At 49.4% G+C, this 12,172-nt stretch overlaps 1 protein-coding gene across 1 annotated transcript in view; it reads left to right on the top strand.

Annotated features, from left to right (window-relative positions):
• Nucleotides 1-12,172, top strand: part of LOC105290973 (myosin-11-like) — a 116,507-nt gene that overhangs the window by 70,312 nt on the left and 34,023 nt on the right. Inside the window, exons 7-8 of the mRNA XM_023529667.1 lie at nt 6,691-6,793; nt 10,632-10,724. Coding sequence (XP_023385435.1) covers nt 6,691-6,793; nt 10,632-10,724 — 196 coding nt within the window. The remainder of the gene's footprint in view (nt 1-6,690; nt 6,794-10,631; nt 10,725-12,172) is intronic.

Raw genomic sequence — 12,172 nt, 5'->3', positions numbered from 1 at the left:
GGGAGGACTGAAGGAGCACTGTAGGGAAGAACTGAGCACGGTTCTGAGTGCATAGTAGGTGCCCCGTGATTGTCAGCTGATGCTCCGATGCAGTGGTGGCAGTTTGCATTAGCTGGAGTTCTGCTGAGCTTTGCTTTTTTTGGAGGCACTGAGACCAAATCCAGCCCGCTTCCTGTTTTTGTAAATAAAGCTTTATTGGAACACAGCCATGCCCATTCGTTTCTGTGTCATCTGTGGCTGCTTTTGTGCACTACAGCAGAGTTAAGAGGTTGTAACAGGCCATTTATGCCCCGCAGAACCTCTAATGTTTATTGTCTGGCCCTTCGTAGAAAAAGTCGGCTGACCCCAGCTTCAGGCGCATCCATTAGCTTCTCTCAGTCTCCCTTTTCTCTTTACTTCTGTCCTACCACAAAGACAAAATAAATGAAGAATTATTCATTTAAATTAAGTTGAAACTTAAATTCCATGTGAAAATATGTATTTAATTTTTTTCCCCTAGGAGAGTAATGCAGATAAATACCCAGAAGTGAACACTGGGAAAATGTCACCCACAATCCACCACCCAATAAACCTGGGTGTATTTCCTTCTGGTTCTTTCCTAGGCAGTTTTAAACACAGCCATGAACTCAATCATATGCACACTTTTTTCTCTCGCTTTTTTTCCCCACTTAGCATTACAAAAAAATCACATTTCCACATTATTTCCAAATATCCCTTCAAACGACCGCTGATCTTCCATGGAGCTATTGAACGACTTAACCGGATCCCGAGTGTTGGATTTTTAGGTCGCTTTTAATTTCATCTTGAATTAATTTTGTTGGCAGAACTTTTTCTGCAACTTCTCTGCATGTTTCTTTGAGGTTGGGTTCCCAGAAGTAGGATCACAAACGCCAAGGTGGTGCATGGCATTTAATGCTCCTGATTCAGGAATTTGGTCTTGAAAAAGAATTTATGTTGCCGACCCATGTCCAAACCGGATGGAGCAAGACAGTTACATCTCCCCAACCTCCTTTGCCTGGCACCATGGTTATCATTTCAGCTGTACGTGCACATCGTTATTAGATTAATAGTGTTCTTTAAAAGGAATCACTTTTAAAACTAAAATTTTCATTTTGAAATAATTTTAGATGTACAAAAAAGTTACAAAGATAGTGCAGAGAGTTCCCATATCTCACTCAAGTTTCAGTTTCCCCTGCCGTTAACATGAGACATCACCGTGGTCCATTTGTCACAGTCAGACAGCAACACTGGGACTTGACAGTCAAATTGTAGACTTTATTTAGATTTCACTAGTTTTTCCACTAACGTCCTCTTTTCTGTTCCATGATCCCCTGCAGGATATGACGTTACAGTTAGTCATCCTCTCTCCTTAAGCTCCTGTTGGCTGTGACAGTTTCTCAGACTTCCTTTGTTGTCCATGACCTTGACAGTATTGAAGAGGACTGATCAGAGATTTAGTAGAATGAGCTCGGTTTGGGTTCGTCCGATGATATGCTTGTCATTAGACAGGGTTATGTGTTTTGGAGAGGAATAGCACAGCGGTAAAGCACATTCTTCATCACATTTCAGGGGCACATGATATTCACTTGACGTCCACGTAATATTAGCGTGACCTGTCACTGGCGATGCTAACCTTCATTGCCTGGTTAAGGCCGTGTCTGCCAGGGTTTTAACTTCAATTTTCTTCTGCGGCGTTATCCCAAGTAAAGATGGAATAACCTGTGAAAACGGTTACTTTACTGTTCAGGTGATACATTTTTCTTAACCATGTACCCCTGGTGTGGGACCTCTGTCCCCAAATGGTTCAAGAGTCTGATAGTCCAGCATCACCCCCAGAGACTTTGAACTCGGTGGCCTAGGGTGGAGCTGGGGATAGCTATGTTTATATCTAGTGTCTTGGGTGTTTGTGAGGCAGCTGGGCCAACCAGCAAGCTGGCAGGGATAGACACACTGTCTCAGGCCATCTACACAGGGGACGCTGAAGGAATGGCCGAATCTGAGCTGTGCATGCCCGTCTGCTCTGGGGTGGAGAGAAGGCTTGGCAGATGGGGCTCTGAGGGTGTCAGGGAGTAGAGCCTCCTCCAGCAGAGGAAAGGAGCTGAAGGGCAGCGCCTCTGCGGCCCACAGCCCACGTGGGGGCTCAGAGGGGTGAGAAACATGATGTGGGGGAGGGCTGGAGGGCCGGAGGGCCCTAGAGGTCCTGACACACATTTTGCAGTGAGAGTATCTGGCTCATCCCCCCCGATTGCTGGCCCTCCAGTGCAGGCCCTGTGTCAGAAGGACTTCTGAGGTTACCTCATTGCTGCAGGGGTTGATGAAAGGGCCCCTGGTCTTGGCTCCTGGGAATGAGCCCACGCTGGGACCAGGGACCTCAGATTATTAGCCAACTTTCCTGGCTGAGGAAGTGAAGTGATGGGCAGTAGGAGCATTTGGGTCCCTTTCACTCGTAAGTGCTGCCATCGACAGCTGCCCCCTCATCTCAGCCCTTCCAATCCCATCACCCTGATGTAGCAATAACACCACCTCAAATGATCTGGATTATTTATTTATTTCCTTGGGTGTTGTCTGTCTCCCTCTCTTGGAATGTAAGCTCGTCATAGGTGCTCGTCGCGGATGGGGACTGTCTCCCTGTCCCCTGGCACGCTGCCCTGCACATAGCCAATGCTCAATGAGTAGGCATCGGGCATTCTGATAAGGGAAATGCCCAAACTAACCAACTTTTATCTGAAAGTGCATCCAGTCACCCCCGAACCACCAACAGCTTAGCTCTTGCTATTAAATTTTATTTTGGCCATTGCTAGAATCAGCCAAAGTGGCTGAGGATCTACGAGTTGATAGCAGGGTATAAGCTTTTAGAATTAATCAGTGGTCAAGATCAGCCAGTTCGCTGCAGGTGATTATGCAGTCAAGAAATTGAAAATCGAAGGAATATAATTTTTTGACATGCCTTTTATTTGGTCCGGCATGTAGTTCATCCAGCGTGAACGAATCAGAGGCTCTGGATGAGGGGCTAGTACGTGGAGGGGCCCAGGGTGAGAGAGAGCAGCGTGTTCGAGGAGGGTGTGTGAGGGGCTGGATTAAAAGAGGAGGGCGGTGGGGACCTGAAGTCAGAAAGCAGTGGGCAGAAAGGGCAGGGTCTTCTAGGTCCTGGGGAGGAGTTTGAACTTTAATCTTAAATGGACAGGAAAGCACTGGAAGACCGCAGTCAGGGGTCAGCAAACTGGCCAGTGGGCCACACGTAGCCCCGGTCTCTTTTTTTTTTGAAAATGAAGTTTTATTGGGACTTTATAACCATGCCCATTTGTTTACACATTTGCTTTCATGCTACAGAGCTGAGTATTTGGGACAGATGTATGACCCACAAGGCCTATATTTACTACCTGGCCCTTTACAGAAATGGTTTGGCTGACTCCTGGCTTAAACCATGGAAATATATGATTTATATTTTAATGGTGGTGTGAATATTGAAGATAATGATATAAGCAGAATATATAAGCATTAAGAAAAAATGTTATAAAAGTAATAGTAGCAAGCATTTTTGTGTACTTGGCTTTATTCTAAATGTTATATACATATTCACTCATTTAATCCTTACAACAGTCACATAAGTGCTTTTACTATATGCATCTTATAGATAAGGAAACTGAGGCATGGAAGTTAATGACTTGCCCGGGGTCACACAAGTAACTGGCGGAGCAGGGATTTGAACTCAGGCAGTCAGGTCCCAAAGCCGTTATGCTAGTCGGCCCAGCGATGCTGCAGGAGCAGGAGGTGTCACTTCTTCCTGGAGGAGCTGGAGGCGGCGTTCAGAATAGAGGCAGTGCTCAACAGAGGCTTTGCAGTGCGTGTAGGAGTTAGACAGCGCAAACGCCAGACCTTGCCACCTGCAGGGTGGGACTCAGTGAGGACCAGGGACTCAACAGCTCTGACATTCAGAGCCAGTTTGGCTTTGCTACCAAGGACAGACCACAGGCTGAAATTGGAAATGACGATCAACCCTGGGAGCCAGGACCAGCTACCTGATTCATGAAGTTAAGTGAAATGAAGATGCAGAGCCCTTTGTCCAAAATTTAAGAATTTGTAGTTGGCAACAAGAGCATTAACTCAAGCACAGGGCCCTCCTCAGGGTGACCCCTGTGGGACTGCACAAGTCACGCACCCATGAGGCGGACTCTGTTGGGGCTGAGGGGTCGAGCAGCCATGGGGTAGCATCTTCCAGCACTGGGGCTGGACTCATTCGAAGGACTTGGGGCAGAGGGATGGTTAATTACAAGGCCAGGAGGCCATATGTGGTCATGAGTCCAGGTCCTCTCGCAGGAAGAGGGAGCTGGGAACCAAGTCCCCTAAGAAACAGGATGGAGGTTTGTAGGGTGGTCACACCAGCAAGGCATCTTCACCCTCAGAGTTCAGAGGTCAGAAGAGCAAAGATTAATATTTCTGAAGCAGCCCTGAGCACATCAATCTTCAGACGCCCATGAGCCTGGAGCCTGGGATGTTTTCTTTGGCAGACCTCCCAGGATGATTTATTTTTATTAATAGAACTTGGAGACTGTTGAGCCAAGCAGCCCACATCAAGAGAAGCAGATTCCCAGAGTTCGTACCCCACTTCTCCTCTCCTGCAAGGTGGAAGGCCAGGGCCCCTGTCATGGCCATGCTGGTGTCTTTGTTGTAGAAGGGAGGGCATGGGAGAGGCTGGAGGCAAAGGTGGAAATTGAGGAGATCAGGCGGGAAAGCGGGGGTGGGCAGCCATGGTCCAGCATGTCGTGATCTAGCGCGTAGGAGTCTTTCAACAAATATCGATTCCTTTCCCCCTTCCCTTTCTCTGGCCCTCGAAAGCAAGTTCTTAGAGGATGGGGCCTGTGTGTCATGGAACAACTCGTTAAAATGTAGGAGAGTCCTGATCACGTTACAATCAGAGACCTGATTTTCCACTCTGACCGTGCCCTGGCCTTGCTGTGTGACCTCAGGCAAGTTGCTTACCCACTCTGGGTGAGCGTTCCTCTTCTGTAATAACATGGAAGTTACATGCCCTCCCGTCAGGATTGGGGAGAGGGAGGTAAAGGAGAAAACGCGTGTGAAATAACTAGCATATGGCCTCTAATCCTCACCCCTGCGAAGTTCTATTCTCTCCTTAAAATTTTTTTTAAAAAAATTATTTTTTGGTTTGAACTTAGTTTTACCCCTTAAGAAAATGGAGATTATGTCTCCATGGTTCCCATTTTACAAAGTGCCTCCAAGGCCACGTGGAATAATGTGGCCATTGGGCATAAAGTCCAATGGGAAGAGAGAGGACAGTGCTGACCCCGGTGTGAGACATTTCTTTGTTCTTAGCGATCAGACACTTGTTCCTGGAATATGGGGCCTTTAGAATTGGGTCCAGCAATTAAAGGCACATGTTTCTTTCTTTCTTTTTTTTTTTCTTTCTCTCTTTTCAAACCACGAGCAAAGTTGTTAATGGGCCCTTGGCAGAGCAAATTAATTTCTTTATTTCCTAATTAGGAAGAAGAGCAGGGACCACACCAGCACTGGTGGCACCGATTCAGCATGGAGAACCTAGAGCCGACCTCGGGGTGGACAAATTCTTTTCCAGGCTTAAAAAAAAATTATCGCTTGCATTTCAGAATATTCAGTGAGCTCAGAAAATGAGAGAGCCTAGCAAAGAAAGGAAACACCAAAAACAAAAAAAGAAAATGAGGGAAGACGACGAGAAGGAAGGGGAGTTTAGGCTGAGGCCCTGTCCTTCCCTCTCATTGGGAATGGTGGGAGTCGGGGTCAAGGCCTGGAATTCTTGCATGAAACAGTCCCACGACGACAATCTCTGGTGGCCAAGAGAGACAGTGGGCTCAAGAAGGTCATCTCGGTGAAAAATAGACCCTTGTATTCTAGGAGTACTGTTTTGATAAGACAGACATTGCCCTGCTGATCTAAACCTATCAGTCATTTACACTATAGCATAAATTACTTCAACCAGGTTTATCCTTTGCTACTCAACTGAGATCATTAGCCACCTGACAATCAGAGTGCAGCTCTCCAGAAGGTAAAGGGAGATACTTATGTTCTTTCTGGAAAGCTGCCTCTTGCCTAATTTTTCCATCCCTAACAGAGCTACTGATTGATACCTTTAAAAGTAGATAATTTGCAGTAAAACCATTCTGAATGATATAACAGTGGATACTTGTCATTATATATTTGTTCAAACCCAGCAAGAGTGAACCCTGATGGCAACTACGGACTTTGAGGAATAACGGTGTGCGTGTCAGTGTAGGTTCACTGACTGTGACAAACATACCCCTCTGGGGGCGGAGGGGAATGTTGATAATTGGAGGCTGTGCATGAGCGGGATGCAGGGGTATGTGGAACTCTGTGTACTTTCCACTCAGTTGTTCTGTGAACCTAAAACTGCTCTAAACTACAGGCTGCTTAAAAGAAAAATCCAAGTAAACCTAAGTTTGGACCTAGGTAGGGAAACTCAGGTGTTTCTCTCTCACTCTTTTCATCCGAATCCTTTCTCACCTCCTCTCAGGAGGGGCACATCGCAATGCTGGACTAGGGTTGGAGGTCCCGCCTGTCCTCTACCCGGGGTGTGACCTTGGGCAAGCCACCTCCCCTCAGTTTCCCCATCTGGCAAAAGGAACCACAGAACACTGTGCAGAGTGATTGCTGGTGGGTCACTGTCCCCGTGTCTTGCAGAGGCGAGTCTGGAGCCGGGAAAACGGAGAACACTAAGAAAGTCATCCAGTACCTGGCCGTGGTGGCCTCCTCCCACAAGGGCAAGAAGGACACGAGCATCACGGTGAGTGGCAGGGCCTGGTCAGGGGCCGTGCCTTGGCGGGCAAGTCTCTGGGCTTGTGGCCTGACCGCGGTGGGGGCCAGGACTCAGCCTTGTAAGAATGTGGGCTCGGGTCAACTGTCCCCTCCCCACGGCAACACACACAGGGGTCTTTTTCCACCTTGGGGACCTGTGTGGGTCTGGACCATTCCTCGCCTCGGCCGGGATCCTTGTCTGAGGGGTCCTGTTTCATGAAATGGGATGGGTCCCCCCATCACACTGAGGGTTCTCACTCTACTTTAGGGCTTCTTAATAGTGGCACCGTTGCCATCTGGCCCGGATGATTCTCTGCTGCGGGGCCATCCTGTGCACTGTAGAGTGTTTAGCAACACCCCTGGCCTCCCCCGACTAGTTGCTGGTAGCACCCTTCCTCCCAGTTCTGACAACTAAACATGTCTCTGGACATGGCCAGGAGTTCTCTGGGGGGTGCAGTCACCCTGATTGAGGACTATTGCTGTAAATGAATCTCTGTGAACTCCCTAGACTGTGGTACGTCGTCATTTCTGCATGTGTCCCTCCGACCGGGGCCCCAGGGGATGGGAATATTGGTGTCACTCAGTATGTAGGCTTCAGGCTGCTACCTTTGACCGAGCATCTGCTGCATGCCAGGCACTGCTAGGATGAAGTCCAGCAGTGAGTCCCAGAGATGCTGTCTTTCCAGCCACCCAGTTTCCAGACACATGGGAAAGAGAGAGAGTCATCAAATAATCATACAGGGCACCCCGCCATGACACGTTTTGATTGAGGGCTTGGAAGGAAAGGAAAAGCAGGCTTCTAGAATGATCCCTTCTTGGGTCTATCCTCCATCTTAGCCCCGCCTCATCTGTCCCAGAGGAGGGGACAAACAGTGGGGCTGCTTGAAGGACTTGCTGGTGCCTCTGTCTGCAGGGCTGGGGCTGGGGAGGTGGCAGAATGGCGGCCTGAAGATAGGTTGGGTGTCACCGGTTCCTGCCATTCCACGTCTTGCTTCTGGCACTCAGAGGTGACTCTGGAGCAGCCACAGAGACCAGCTTGTCTGGATGCCCTCAGAGACCTGGGGTGGGCACGAGCTTCAGCTATGGGAAGCTTCCTCCCTCAAACGAATGCAGAAAACCCAGGGTCCTGCGTTTCTAACCTGTCTCTGGCACGGTGCGCAGGAAGAGAGAGCCCCAGGGCTGGCGTGCCAGTTAACCTCTGCTTCCCACTGTTGTTCCTTTCCTGAGAACAGTAAAAATAAGAAACGGTAATGACCGATCTTTGTCTAGTGCCTACTACGTACCAGACGCTTTTCCCCCCGTACCTGTAGTAAACACAGTTCAGACAGGTGCTCACCTGATAGGGTCTGAACTTTCCCACCATGTCCCGCAGCCACGGACACCTTTGAAATGTCTGGGTCTCTAAGAAATTGGAAGTAGGAGTGAGCGAAACAGAAAGAAACAGAATCTAAGCGAAGCTGCTGCTGTCCTAGTTATCCTGGGGAATGCTGGCTGCCTCGGGGGGGCTGAAATCATGTGTTCTCCAGACCCTGACATGTGTGTGATTGAAATAACACTGACGTCTGTTTTATACTGTATTGTTCAACCGCAGCAAGGCCCATCTCTTGCCTACGTGAGTAACTGAGAGTGTTTTCCTGGTGTGTACGGGGGCACGGAGTGGATTTAGATCTGCATGGTCCTGTCGCACCCCCTGAGCCCCATAGCTAATGGTAGAATGGGCTACGATCCCGAGTTTCACAACCCGAACCTACGAATGAACCGAAATGCTGTCCCTGTGGGTGTCCGGTGTCAGCACGGGGTGTGGGGGTGCGTTTACCACCTGCCAGACTCCCATTGGAGTCCCCAAGGTCATCCTCCAGCCTGGAGTGAATTTTCCCAGCTCAAAATGAGTCTCTTCACCTCCCCACCAACGCGTCCTAGAGACGTCTGTCCCATCAGGTTGAGTGTTTTAGGACTGTCCAACCCTAGAGCTTCCCTGGCTTGATTGACAGTCAGTTAATGGCACTGCCGTGGCATGCCCCCCTCCCTCTTCCCTGCTGTCATCCCTGTCTTTCTCCCCTGAACCCTGCCCCCCGCGCACCGGTGTGTCTTCATGCATGTGTGTGCAGTGCGTGTCTCTCTCTGCATGCTGGTTGCTTGACCTAAGGCTCCAGAGACAGGAGTCTTGGGGTTTGCGATGCACTAGCTTTGGTGGCACGGTAAGGCCCCGGCTATGCGACACACACCCGGGCCCTGCTCGGACCTTTGCCTGTGTAAACTCTAACGCAGAGCTTGTGGGGCTGGCAGATGGGTTCCAGCCTGGAAGAGACCTTCGGGGCCCTAGCATGTACTAGGATCAGTCCATCTTAGTTAGGCCCTGTCATGGGTGGCAGTGTCATGGGCGGATCAGAAGGAGAATGGGGATTCTAGTTGAGATCTGCTTCTGTGTGACCTCGCCTAAGTGACTTAATTTCTCTGGGTCACAATCTCATCACCCATAAAATGAGCCGTTTGGACCAGCTCCCCATGTAGAAAGCTCTCCCAAGAAGGACCTTTTGGGCCCGCCAGCCAGAATTCCCACTCTAGCAAAGGAAGCTTTTTCAGGGGACATTGGGACCCACGTTCGTGGTGAGAGATGATCTCTCCAGACTTCCCTCTAGCCAAGGAGAGCCCACCGCTCTCCTCGAAGTGTCCACGAGCCCCAGTCACAGGGGATTCCAGTTGCAGCTGGATTTTCCTGGAGGTGACACTTTGGTCTCATCTTCTTTGGAAGCTGCAAAGGAGGAGGGCATGTGAATAAATAAATACAAAATTAAATAGCAGCTTCCTGTTTTGTCCCTTTAGGAGCAAGTAGCTGCTCGGTGCCCTCCTGCTGTACAGAGGGGCAGGAAGAAAGCTATGTGTTTCCTTTCCCCCCCACCGTAGAACCTTCCCCAAGTTCTTTTAAGCCCAGCCCTGCTGCCCTGAAAAAAAAAAAAAAAAAAAAAGGACAGGGACTTCAGCATGGAGATCGAGGAGGAAACCCTCAGAATCCACCACTTCCCAGGGAGGCCCGGAGCAAGAGCTTGGACAGGGAGGCCGGCCGGTCTGCAGCCGCCATGGTTTCTGGTGCGAGGCAAAGAGCAGCTCGTTGCTTTCCCGGCATGACTTACCTCGTTGGCCCTTTCCTGCCACGATTAATCACATGACCGCGTTTGTGCACAGAGGCTCCCTCAGAGGGGGCCAGTGGGCTGTGTACGGTCTCGGCTGCATTTAACCGGATGAATGGAGCTCAGGCAGCCTGCTTCGAAGCTTTGTTCTGCAGTTGGTTAAAAGTATTCCTGGTAGGTTTTGCACTTTCCCTACTTGTCTTCCATAACAGGCTTCAGAAAACTAGTCCTGAGAGAAGAAAAATTGCAGCTAAAAACCATCAGGAGAAAGATCGTAGTGGTTTAGCTTGAGGATGGCTGCTCGTTGCACATGAGCAGCGGCAGGCCCGCCGTGCACAGTAGGGCAGGTTGCACACAGCTCCACTCCCTGGAGCGCCATTCACTGCAATGTAGGTGATGTCCCCGGTGTTGCGCTGTGCGGAAGGTCTGAGTGGCAGTGATGCTGCATAAACGAGCAGGCCCTGTCTAGGGAGAAGCGGCCTTCCTGGGAAACAGAGGTCCTAGTTTCCAGAGAGCTCAGCCGGTTGCTTCTCTTCCAAAATCCTCAAGTAAACCTGGATGTTAACGTTGGGGTCTCTGAGGGGCAGGAGATAGGATGGAGGGGACCCGGGAGTTGAGTTTTGGGACCGCCTCGGTCTAGGGCAGAGTTGTCAGGAGCTGGGTCTCTTTCCCCAATAACTAGATGCGAATGAATTTTAGGGCGAGCTGGAAAAGCAGCTTCTACAAGCAAACCCGATTCTGGAGGCTTTTGGCAACGCCAAAACTGTCAAGAACGACAACTCTTCACGATTTGTAAGTAGCAAAGCCATGTGGATTTTCTGGACAAGGCTCGGGTCCCTCCCACGGTGTCATTTCCTGCCTGAGAGCGGAGGGCGCGTTTGCAGGGGGAGTCTGAGCTGGAAGGGATAGGGGTGTACATCACATTCGTTCTGTGTTTTCTGTCCTGTCTTGGCCTTACAACCTTGCAAGGGCTCCTGCCCCTCATTCCTTCCTTCCTTCATTCATTAGTCATTCAACAAATAGTCATTGAGAAGAATCTGCTGTGTACTAGGCACCCTGTTAGGCATTTGACATTCATAATTGATTCAGTGACTATTTCTGAGCACCTAGTAGGTGCCAGACACTGATATCCAATACTCACTCATTTATTCAGCAAAACGAGAATTGAGTACCTACCGTGTACCAGGCACATATATCCTTCAGCAAATATTTATGAAGCACCTACTGTGTATAACCATTCTGGCAGGCATTTTTACGCACACTGCTGTCTTATTTTTCCCCCCATTTTCTCAGTTAATTTTTATGAAGCACCTCCTGTCCACCAGACACTGAACTGGGCTCACAGGATTACGGGGAGCAATTCAGATGTGGTTCCAGCCTTCGTGAAGCTTGTGGTTTGATTGGGGAGCTGACAGCCAGCGAGGCAGGAGATGCCACCTCCGCACGCATGCTTTGCCAGGCTCCAAGGGCCCCCCCCCCTTTCTCACTGGAGCCTCATGGGGCAGGAGAACCTTGAAAGTGGGTGGTCCATGGCACCTGGACAGAAATTACTTTGTGGCCCTGCTAGGAGAGTCAGAAAGATGTCTGAGAGGGAGTTCTGAGGAAAGCCTGGTCTGCGTTCCGGTAACGAGGGGATCTCTGCTGATTTGTGGGGACCCCTCCGAGCCGTCGCTTACCGGGATAGGACCCTGTGGAACAAACACTCTTTGTGAAAACCTTGCTCTGCCCCTTAGAGCTGCTCTGCTCAATATCCCCATGTCACATGGTGGTCCATGGCCCTGTCACCCTAAGACCCCTTTTTATAATGTAATTATGCAATGTCCCCTTTCTTTTCCCGAAATTAGAATCATAGATAACATCACTTAACCACACGCATCGGATGAAGACAAATCAGCCTAATACCCTAACTGTAAAATGAAGGAGATATAAAACCATTCATAACTAAAATGTGCATTCTAGCAGATGAGTACTCAGGCCAGACCACATAAGAGGACACAATGAAATAGACACTTATGTTTATATCCAGAATCGCTGGGACCGTGACAGCTGCAAATACAAACTAATGCAGGGCGGTTGTCTGGGGACTGATGCCATAGGACGGGATTTTCCAAGATGATGTCATGCTCTTGGGAAAGCTCTGAACCAAAGGACAGTTTGCTCTGGAGTTACACAGTTGTGGCATTCTTATGTTAGAATAACATTTTGTGTGTTTTTACCTAAAACAAGGTTACAGAGCTAAT

This window comes from Pteropus vampyrus, unplaced genomic scaffold (assembly GCF_000151845.1).
Source record: "Pteropus vampyrus isolate Shadow unplaced genomic scaffold, Pvam_2.0 Scaffold40, whole genome shotgun sequence".
NCBI classification, from domain to species: domain Eukaryota; kingdom Metazoa; phylum Chordata; class Mammalia; order Chiroptera; family Pteropodidae; genus Pteropus; species Pteropus vampyrus.
Note: the sequence above shows the minus strand (reverse complement) of the source record. Positions and strands in the feature narration are given on the sequence as shown.